The following is an 11,427-nucleotide window of genomic DNA, read 5'->3' on the forward strand; positions in this document are numbered from 1 at the left end:
GGTAAGGTTTCTGGGTAATGTAGTACTAACCTGCTCTCTCAGTGTGCCGTCCGTTAGGTAAGGTTTCTGGGTAATGTAGTACTAACCTGCTCTCTCAGTGTGCCGTCCGTTAGGTAAGGTTTCTGGGGCAGGAAGATTATTCCCCTGGGGCCGAAACATGAGGTCATCTGGACGAATCCGCTGTCTACTTCCCAGAGGCGGTTTAGGACCCTCAGTAGGGACGTCTTCCCAGTGCCTGAATTAAAAGTAGAGAATATTATGCCTTCAGTCTGACGTCATGCCCCAGAGTGCCTGTTTATTCAGGGAATTCGTCAATGGGGATTTCAAAAAAAAAAAAAACTCAAGCAATATTTCAATTCATAAAGCCCTCCTACCTGTATTCCCCACCACAAGAAGATGGGAGCCCTGGCTGATCTTCAGACTTAGGTCTTTAACCAGAAGCTGCTCAGAGAAGGGACTCCTGAAGGAGACACGGTCCAGGATGAAAGCACTGTCCCCAAGACCAGCGTGGACATTATCACTGGATGGAAGGACAGCAGAGGGGAGGAGGGGCACAAGACCAGTTTTACCTTCAGTCCTTTCAGCTTTCTCCAGTGCTCAGTTTTGCAATTGCATTTCAAAATTAGACCTTCAAGTGTTCACAGAAGTACAGAGATCCCAAAGTTGTATTTGTTTCATGTGGTGGTGCCTGGACTTTAACACGCCCATTCTAACACAGACAACATGGTGGTCTCTATCTTTTGTGAGAATAAACAGAAAAGAGAAATGAAGTCAAGTCTTTCTTATGGCTGTCAGAAACACAGACACATAACATATGTATTACAATGTATGTCTTAGTAAAACTACAACACCCAGCCTCAAAGTGGGCAGAAGTTCCATTTACTTGCTGTTCAGAGAAGATGGCTAATATTCCCGAGAGGTTTTAAAAATGGTATCCCTGAGGCGGTCCAACTCTGGGTTGGTAGAAGAACCACTGAAATGTGAAAATCCTGCAGCGTCCCAGTAAAGCAATAAAGCTTGTTTACCTGTCGAAGTCATATGTCTCTCCAGACGCAGGGTCATAGTCACACTGGGTCCTCAAGATGTCGTCCATCATCTCCCTCAGCTCTCCGATCCTGCCCAAATCAACACACACACTCACACCATGACGATAAGCACCTGAGTGTATCTACACACCCACCCACACACACACACACACACACACACAGGGTGTGGGCTGATCTGATCAGTATGCGTGATATTACCTGTGGGTGTATCCAGCCACATCTGACAGAGTGGTTGACAGGTCTATTAGCTGAGTGAAGCAGTTTATCAAGTAGATACACACAAACGCATTCTGAGAGGGGGAGAAAGGGGGAGAGGAGGAAAAAGGGGGACAGAGGGAGCGAGAGGAGGGCAGAGACGGAGAGAGGGAAAGAAGGATACAAATAGAGGGACAGAGAGAACATAGTAAATTGGATAACCAGGTAAAAATACAGCAGATGGTATCTACTGCCACCCAGTGGACACTGGTGAAAATGACAATCAGGCTATGGAAGGTTCCGGATATTTTGGAAAGGGAGGGGATGAACAGAGGCCTACCTTACTGTTGAGAAGGGATGAACAGAGGCCTACCTTACTGATGAGAGGGGATGAACAGAGGCCTACCTTACTGATGAGAAGGAGGGGATGAACAGAGACCTACCTTACTGATGAGAGGGGATGAACAGAGTCCTACCTGACTGATGAGAGGGAGGGTACGAACAGAGGCCTACATTACTGATGAGAGGGAGTGTACGAACAGAGGCCTACATTACTGATGAGAGGGAGTGTACGAACAGAGGCCTACATTACTGATGAGAGGGAGTGTACGAACAGAGGCCTACATTACTGATGAGAGGGAGGGTACGAACAGAGGCCTACATTACTGATGAGAGGGTACGAACAGAGGCCTACCTTACTGATGAGAGGGGATGAACAGAGGCCTACCTTACTGATGAGAGGGGATGAACAGAGGCCTACCTTACTGATGAGAGGGGAAGAACAGAGGCCTACCTTACTGATGAGAGGGAGGGTATGAACAGTGGCCTACATTACTGATGAGAGGGTACGAACAGAGGCCTACCTTACTGATGAGAGGGGATGAACAGAGGCCTACCTTACTGATGAGAGGGGATGAACAGAGGCCTACCTTACTGATGAGAGGGGATGAACAGAGGCCTACCTTACTGATGAGAGGGAGGGTACGAACAGAGGCCTACATTACTGATGAAAGGGAGTGTACGAACAGAGGCCTACATTACTGATGAGAGGGAGGGTACGAACAGAGGCCTACATTACTGATGAGAGGGTACGAACAGAGGCCTACCTTACTGATGAGAGGGGATGAACAGAGGCCTACCTTACTGATGAGAGGGGATGAACAGAGGCCTACCTTACTGATGAGAGGGGATGAACAGAGGCCTACATTACTGATGAGAGGGAGTGTATGAACAGTGGCCTACATTACTGATGAGAGGGGATGAACAGAGGCCTACATTACTGATGAGAGGGAGTGTATGAACAGTGGCCTACATTACTGATGAGAGGGGATGAACAGAGGCCTACCTTACTGATGAGAGCGCTGAGCTCCCCTGGAGTGAGATCATCATAAACCCCAGTGAAGATGGGGATGGAGATGACAATATAACTCAGTATTCCTCCAAGATAGTCAAAGGTGTTCACTCCAACTGAGAGAGGAGAGAAGATGGTGGCGTTGATCCTAGCCCATCTCTCAGGTCAGCTGACCAGCTGCTCCTGATGGTGCCTAAAGCTAGGCTCAAGCTCAGAGGGGATCGAGCGTTTGCCGTTGCAGCTCCAAAACTTTGGAACGGACTGCCTCTGCACATTAGACAGGCCTCCTCTCTGTCTAATTTCAAAACCCTTCTTAAAACCCACCTCTTTTCTTTGGCTTTTAACACCAGGTAGAGTGTTGATGTTATGTGCATATTTGCTTATTTTAATTGATGTTTACTTTATTTTATTTAAATTGTTACCTCTGTGCTTTTATTGTGTTATCTATTTATTTTGTTTTATCTTTTGTGCAGCACTTTGGAAACCTTGTGTTTGTTAAAATCGTGCTATATAAATAAAGTGGATTGGATTGTTCACAGAAGTCCAGTGGCCTCAATGTCAGATTAAAGGAAAACCAATTGAACTATCAAGAGAGCACGGATGTCTGTTGACAACATGTTAATGTCTGCCTTGCATTCAGGGACAAGATCCTTAAATCCCGGCCCCTTGCATCAAGCCTGGACAGCATGGGCACAGATGTAGGTTGGTGTTGTAATGTCTGTCTTGTATGAAGCCTGGACAGCCTGGGCACAGATGTAGGTTGGTGTTGTAATGTCTGTCTGTCTTGGTCAAGGGCATAGGCTGACTGCATATGGGCTTCAGACTGCAGCCTGGCTGCGTGGAGGAGAAGGTGCTTTTTACTGTGGTGTTCTCCTATCAAGAGCCGTTTCAATGTTTGGGTCCCTTATGTAATGTTACTGTGGGTTTAAAGGGAGTGTTCGAATGTGTGTGTGTGTGTTCTTACTATACAGCCAAAGCTCTTTGTTCATCAGACGGTACTGGCAGCGCAGCAGAGTCTGCAGTCTCCTGTCAGTTCTCATGAGCTCCACCTTGCCGGCTCTGCATTCAGGACCACAGAAAGTCATAGTGTATTAAAAGACAGCAAAGTCATAGTGTATTAAAAGACAACTAAGTCATAGTGCATTAAAAGACAACTAAGTCATAGTGCATTAAAAGACAACTATGTCATAGTGTATTAAAAGACAACTAAGTCATAGTGTATTAAAGACAACTATGTCATAGTGTATTAAAAGACAACTAAGTCATAGTGTATTGAAAGACAACTTAGTCATAGTGCATTAAAAGACAACTAAGTCATAGTGCATTAAAGACAACTAAGTCATAGTGTATTAAAAGACAACTAAGTCATAGTGTATTGAAAGACAACTAAGTCATAGTGTATTGACTGACAGACAACAAAGTCATAGTGTATTGAAAGACAACTAAGTCATAGTGTATTGAAAGACAACTAAGTCATAGTGTATTGACTGACTGACAACAAAGTCATAGTGTATTGACTGACTGACAACAAAGTCATAGTTGATTGACTGACAGCTAAGTCATAGTGTATTGACAGACAACTAAATCATAGTGTATTGACAGACAGACAACTAAGTCATAGTGTATTGACAGACAACAAAGTCATAAGACAGACAGAAGAGCAAACTAAACTGTGGTCCATCTGTTTCAGTGTGATCGACTAACCTGTAGAAAGCAGCAGATTCAGCATTGGACCGGATCTGCATGTGCTTGAACCTGCAATCAAAACCAGTGTGACACTTCTGTGATCTTTCGAACAGATTCAGCATTTCTCTGTTCTGCTTCACATCTGCTCCATTTGCAGAAGACCAACATTTAACTGACTGGCCTCCCAGAAGCTGCTCCTGTTAAACTGATTCCATACCTAAAGTCTCCCTCCAGTTTCTCCTGCTCAAACAGAGTGGATACAATGGGACCCATGAGGGCTTTATTTGTGATGGTCCCGACCACGAAGTAGCCGAAGATACTGACAGGACCTATCCAGCCGGTACTGCAGGTGACGGGGGGGGGGGGGGGGGGGGGGGGTAAGGAGTATAGACAGAGGAGAGGAGTTGAGAGAGAGGGGGGGGGGGGGGGAGAAGGCAGATATGAGTGACAGACCTGAAAACTGTTCATACTGTACCCGTCTTGTGGGTCTGAAGTCGTACTAGTCATGACATCATGGCAGTAGCAACTCAATGGCCCCCAATGTAGGAGTTCACCCTCCCCACCCCACCCTCCCTGTCTCCCCCCCCACCCTCCCTGTCTCCCCCACCCTCCCCATCTGTCTCCCCACCCTCCCCGTCTCTGCCTCCCCGCCCCACCCTCTCTGTCTCCCCCCCCACCCTCCCTGTCTCCCCCACCCTCCCCATCTGTCTCCCCACCCTCCCCACCCTCCCCGTCTCTGCCTCCCCACCCTCCCCGCCCCACCCTCTCTGTCCCCCCCCCCACCCTCCCTGTCTCCCCACCCTCCCCGTCTCTGCCTCCCCACCCTCCCCGCCCCACCCTCTCTGTCTCCCCCCCCACCCTCCCTGTCTCCCCCCCCCCACCCTCCCTGCCCCTCCCTATCTGTCTCCCCACCCTCCCTGTCTCCCCCACCCTCCCCGCCCCTCCCTATCTGTCTCCCCACCCTCTCTGTCTCCACCTCTCCATCTTCGCCTCCACACCCCTCCCCACCCTCTCTGTCTCCACCTCTCCATCATGTCTCCCCACCTCGCCCTCCCCTTCTCCCTGCCCCTCCCTCCCTCAGATTCATCGTGTCAGTCTGTCGGCACCACCATCCTGACCTGTAGAAGCACTGGTAGGTGTAGTAGAGCAGAGTGAATGGAGAGACAATGAGTCTACTGGCCATGGTGCTCATCTGTTTACACAACCTCTCTGTGTCCTGACTGATGCGCTGGTCTCTGGAGACACACACACACACAGACACAAACACACACCGCATTAATCACAAACACACAAACATAGAATCTGTAGTTCAGCAATGAATGAGAGAGGGTGAGACAATGTCAATGTGTGTGTGTGTGTGTGTGTGTGTGCACGTACGGGTTATCGACGTCCTCTTGGAGCACATTGAGGGTGTAGTAAACCCGGCCCTGGAAGTAGTCTTTGTGAAGACACTCTGTCAAAGACTTCCTCCAACTCACTGACATCAGACTGCATATGTACTGGTCCAGACTTTTCAACTAGGATGGAGGGAGGGATTTGGAAATCTTACCATTCAGGGAAGAGCAGTTTATTAACCTGCAGTGGCTGAGGTCCTGAATGACAAGCACCAAGCCACAGCCAGAACAAGAGTTCTGAATGACAAGCACCAAGCCACAGCCAGAACAAGAGTTCTGAATGTCAAGCTCAGTTTCAGCACAGGTCATAAATCCACAGCGGCACGTTAGAGGGACCTGACCTGGTCAATCAGTCAAACCGGTGTCAGTGTTACCCAGCACTACACTTAACGAGGTGGCCAACCGTGTGAACCCTGTGGAGGACAGGTGAGCATCTCCGTGTCACTTCAACTCACCGTGGAGTTAAGCAGTATCAGCAGAAAGGCGAGGCCTGCGAGGTTCCTGAAGGCGGAGTAGTCCTTGTCAGAGAGGACCTGGTAGAACTGGCTGGGGATGACTCCCACCTGGTAAATGATCAGCTGCTCTGGATTGGAAGAGAGATGAGTCGGCATGACTTTTGATCTGCGCCCTGGACCACAGTGGTGCTCTACAGGGGGAATGGGGTGCTCTTTGGGAAGCACGCGTAAATAAACAAACGCAGCTCATTTAAAGGCTGCGGTTCAACAAACCCTTGTTCCATTTCATATCAAAAGGACTTTGGTCCTGATGGTTTTGACAGAAATGGTCAATATAAAGGTTAATGGATTAAGCCACCCTATCTTCAGTTCTCCTTATAAATCTAGAGGGGGTCTTAATAGGCTTCCTGGTTATCATTAGTGATCTCTCTGCTCCACTCGATGGATCACGTTTATAGAGTACGCTGTTTACCTCTCATCACCAAATCAATGGGCAGTCTGCAGAATATCTCAACTCCATAACTTTAAATGGATTACTACTCAATTACAGCATAGCTAACAAACCTCACTACATTTCTAATCTGGACCTCATTCCATCATCGCAACAACGAATTCATCCCCTCTCCTCTCAGACAAGAAAAACAAGTCTAGTACTGTAGGAACTGAATGTATGCAATCAATAATGACTCCGGATAACAGCGTTAGATTAAATTAAATCTGACCATACCTGTGAGAGTGACTCCGACCAACGTCCCCAGCATCAGAACGTTCTGACTGGACCATGATGGGAAGAGAACTCTTTGGATGCTGCAGAACCTCTGGACAAACCTCCAGTCTAACTTAGGCCTTTTAGGTCAATCACACAAAGACACACACACACACACACACACACACACACGTTAGGGACATACTAGGGACCAGTTTATTAATAAGCAACAGCTGTTGAGACAGTCCTGTCATATCACAACCTCACCTGATACCCATCTGAAAACATAACTTGAGCTGGTCAAACTGAAATTCCCAGCAGATAACAGGCTACTCAAGACCTTAGGAATTGAAGGTTCTATGTGTGCATATTTCTGAGGGGTTTAGGCATCACAGACTAGATCACATTTCAGATCTTAGAATGGATTTTGTAGCAAAGCAGACTGACAACACATTTTCATTTACAGCAACAATTTGGGGAAACTGATTTGCTCGGACATTAGGACACTTTTCACCTTGCTGGCTCTAAATTTGATCAAGCAACTTTTCTGTTATACTGGTAAGATGGTCTTACCACTCAACAGTACCTAAAGTGCAGAGTATCAAAATGTGTTTTTTGTAAACTGGGCCATCATGTGACCGGGGTCCACCTTATACCTCGTGATTACAGCGAAGACCTCTATACATACTCCGTATCTATAGAAACGGATGTATCTCACGTGAACACCCATGAGCTACTTTGCGCGTCAGTTTGTTTTAAAATGTCAGGTCTCTTATCTGTGCAATTAATTTGGCTAGCTGATGGAAATTTCTGCTCAAGCACTGCATGGTCAGCTTTTATAGATGTCAAATCAGAAAACAACTGCCTATGCAATAACAAATAGAAAGTATATTGAGACACTGGCACAAATGCACACTTACGTAGCACACCAGCAACAAGAAGATGCATTTAGGACCAGAATCACTAAAACCATAATATAACGTCCTTACCTTTTGGTCCCTTTGCCACTCGCCATTGACAGAGGTGGCATCTGCACAGCAATAGCCAACGCGACTTCAACAAAGCAAGACAGTAAAATGTCACTGTAGATATCCGAGAAGAGGGCTTTCACAATTCCCTGGCATGTGACATCCACCCCCAGGACAAACCAGGAAGCAACCTGCTAAAATGTAACTGTACAGTTACATTCGTTTTAGTGTCGTTATAAACCGATGTACCATTGACTTTTTTGTTGCCTCATGTGTTAGCTATTAGAGGGTCGGCGTGTGGATGGTTTGTTTACATTTTGTAGGAAACGGTAGAAGAAGACGTTTCAATTACGCTTTCTAAACGCATTGCGCCCTCTGCTGGACAACTTGCATCAACACAAGTTTCGCGTGAGTTACTGGGAAGCGTGTAGTACGTTCCATCTACAACAATCTAGCTATAACAATCTCTACGCATATGGACATTAGGCCTCTTTAACGGTCAATATTGTAGCATAGGTGTGGTCAACTGTATTGCTTCTGACGTGGTATGGACTTTAACCCTCCTTTTATGTTGCATGTCAAATTGACCCGTTTCAAAGTTTAAAAATACAGGACAAACGTTTTAAATACTTTTTGGAGAATGAAAGCTTTTCTGCTGGTCAGTTTGACCGGGCATTAATCAGAAGTTGGCATATACAGCATAAAGCTGCTACCATGTCACGACTAGTACGACTTCACAGCCACATGGAAAGTATGTTTTCAGGCCTGTCATTTATTATACATGTAGATATTTCTTCTAAAGAGAAAATCACCTTATTTTTGCTTTTTCTATCAGAAACTATCAGTCAGGATCCAATTACCCTTGCAGATGAGCAAAAGAGACAACATAAAATGTAGACCTAACATATGCTGAGCCTTTCTTTCTATACTGTAAGCCAAAACATTTAAAAATGATATACTATTTTATACTAAAGGAATTGAGAACCAGGATGGCACGGAGTTGTTTTTTAAAAACAGAATCACTCTTTGTGTAGTTACATAAAATGAACATACAATATATACATGTTTTAAGCATATGATTCATGTATTGTTATTAAATAATCAAGGGTGCCTACAGTTTCAAACTTAACTGCATATGTTAAATTTTTTTAAAATTAAATTATAGAATAAAAACAGAATGACAACACAGCAGTTGCATTGATATAGCTTTATTCTCTTGTATATATCATACTAAAATTAAACACAAGTAAAAAATAAAAAAAAGAATACAACAAAGAAACTGTACAAAAACGTTTATATATATATATATACTACATTTTACTTACAGAACAGTCTACTGTCCAAAAAAGGCACTAAATTTTGAAATGGGCGATACAGTAATTTAGATAACAATCGAAGATGATACAACACCATCTAGTTTTGTCTTTTCAGAGCACTACATGTTTGAATTTAATGTCCTGGATGATATTTACGGAGGACAGAAGACATGGAGGAAAGTGAATCCGGCACAAACACCCTCATCCGGGGCAGACTGGAATCAGAAAGCGACCCTGGCATTTTGAATAAACAGACTCATTATTTTATTCAGCCTTTTTTTTCTTTGCACTTGAGGGCCCCATTATTAGCCAAATAACATGGATTCCCCTCAATTACCCCCCCCCCCCCCAACTTAGACAGGCACACCGGGCCAAAGATGAGCCGATCAGTTTTGGATGCCTTCGACTTTTATTTTTTCCTGTATTATTTGCGTGATCAGTCAACCATTTAAAAAGCATAACCGTGGGTACCCATAACTCACGCCAACTCATGTTCACTTCCCGAGCAAATGCCTAAGATGAAAGTCAGGGTTTTTGGCCTATAGGTGGCACAAGTTCAAACTCTGCTAGATCATTTCAGCTTACACACCTATACCACAGCAGACCCTACAGGCTACATGCTCAGAGTACATAACAGGACTGTTCAACTGCCAGAGGTCGCACTGCCTCCACACCAGTATCATAATATGCCAAACACAGGGAGACTAGGCTTCTATCAGAAGTAGATTACATACAAAACACACACAAGTGGAATAATAAAACAGGAAAAGATTTGATGAAAAACAACAGATCAAGAAATATTGATTGGTTTCACAATAAAATTATTGTGATCATTTCCAAACATACCACCCTTGTTTTTTTTTAATGTTAAACATAAAATTATAATAATATAAATATACATGTATATATTTTTTTTACTTAAAACTCTTTTTCTTCAATAGCGAACCCAGCCCATAGTCTGGGTTAGACTAGCAGAGCTTCAACTTAGAAGCAGCAGAATTAAATATAGAATTCCAACCAATCAGAGAAATCCTCTTCTCACACTGCTGTGCCGAACCGAATCAAGCCCAACTGTTCTGGCTCAAAGATCTCTTCACATTGTCCTTTCTGGCACGGTTCTAAACCATGATGGATGACCTGGCCACAGCTGTGCAGTTACACTTATCTCAGTTCAGAAGTGTGAAAAGGGACAAACCATCACATAAACGCACAATTTCTTAAGACCGTTAAGAGGCAGAATCAAAGAGTTATACTGGAGATGTCTTATCTCCAAGTCTGGTCACACAGGCAGCCCAATTCAGACATTTTCTTTTTTTTTTGCACTGAATGGTCTTTTGACCAATTGAACCACTCCAATAACATAATTCCTTGTGAAAAGATTTGATGCCATTGGTCGAAATAATAACTGGTCTAAAAACAAATTAAAACAAATATGAAAAGAACTGCGTAAACACAGCCAACCACGCAGTAGCTGAGGGTTTCTTTATGGGCTGTCAGGCAGATATATCTAAAGTATCATCGTTTAGCAGGAAGGACAGGACCCAGAGATTGTCATCTGAGGGTTTGGCCAACTTCAACAATGTTGAATGTTGTTCTAATTCTAGACATTAATTTACATAGCACTGTTTGAATATTCCTGTGTAACTTGAAATGGATGCTAACATGGCCGCCATATAATGCCATGTCATGTTGACACATTAGAATGCAGAAACCCCAATGGCCCTCTAAGAACTCTGATGTTCCCATGACAACATCCAGTCACATGGTAAACCCCCGATTACCCAATTCCAAGAGAGAGTGTCTGCCAGCTGTCGCCTCTCCACTGATCAATTACAGTAGCAATTCCCTTCACCTGTTGGGTGTGTGTTAATTGGAAAGGAATAATGAAATGGAAGCCAGCTCAGCACTCATGACCTAACAAGCCCAACTGTTCTGGCTCAAACCTCTCTTCACACTGTCCTTTCAGGCACGGTTCTAATACAAGCCCAACAGTTGTGGCTCAAAGATCTCTCCACACTTTTTGCCGTCCCATACCGGAGGAAATAGGGTTAAGTGACTTGCTCCAGGGCACAACGGGGGGTTTATTTCTCCTTCGTTGGCTCCGCGCTCTATCCTGCCCTAATCACCGATCAGAATACTTCCACATCCCCCTGTGTTGGCTGGGAAATGCTGCTGCTTGAGGGTTTTTCTCCACTACTGTTGTGACGTGTCTTCACTGTCGTTTAGATCATCTTTCACACATTTTCATCAGAAGACCCCCACTGTGATCGCAGCGCCACGACTGTGACCCCTCATTGTGATCACAGCACC

The 11,427-nt window shown here is 44.8% G+C and overlaps 1 protein-coding gene across 1 annotated transcript in view; it reads right to left on the reverse strand.

Moving 5' to 3' along the window:
• The window catches only part of abcd4 (ATP-binding cassette, sub-family D (ALD), member 4), a 13,077-nt gene extending 4,941 nt beyond the window's left edge, over positions 1-8,136 (reverse strand). The window contains exons 1-13 of the mRNA XM_029114455.2: positions 7,823-8,136; positions 6,855-6,973; positions 6,128-6,255; positions 5,656-5,795; positions 5,397-5,513; positions 4,496-4,621; positions 4,297-4,347; positions 3,557-3,651; positions 2,587-2,708; positions 1,245-1,336; positions 1,026-1,115; positions 375-520; positions 87-235 (exon numbers count right to left, since the gene is read on the reverse strand). Of these exons, the coding sequence (XP_028970288.1) occupies positions 87-235; positions 375-520; positions 1,026-1,115; positions 1,245-1,336; positions 2,587-2,708; positions 3,557-3,651; positions 4,297-4,347; positions 4,496-4,621; positions 5,397-5,513; positions 5,656-5,795; positions 6,128-6,255; positions 6,855-6,973; positions 7,823-7,863 (1,416 nt within the window). The 5' untranslated portion in view covers positions 7,864-8,136. The remainder of the gene's footprint in view (positions 1-86; positions 236-374; positions 521-1,025; positions 1,116-1,244; positions 1,337-2,586; positions 2,709-3,556; positions 3,652-4,296; positions 4,348-4,495; positions 4,622-5,396; positions 5,514-5,655; positions 5,796-6,127; positions 6,256-6,854; positions 6,974-7,822) is intronic.
• Between the last annotated feature and the right edge of the window lie 3,291 nt (positions 8,137-11,427).

Source organism: Esox lucius, chromosome 18, assembly GCF_011004845.1.
Source record: "Esox lucius isolate fEsoLuc1 chromosome 18, fEsoLuc1.pri, whole genome shotgun sequence".
Classification (NCBI taxonomy): domain Eukaryota; kingdom Metazoa; phylum Chordata; class Actinopteri; order Esociformes; family Esocidae; genus Esox; species Esox lucius.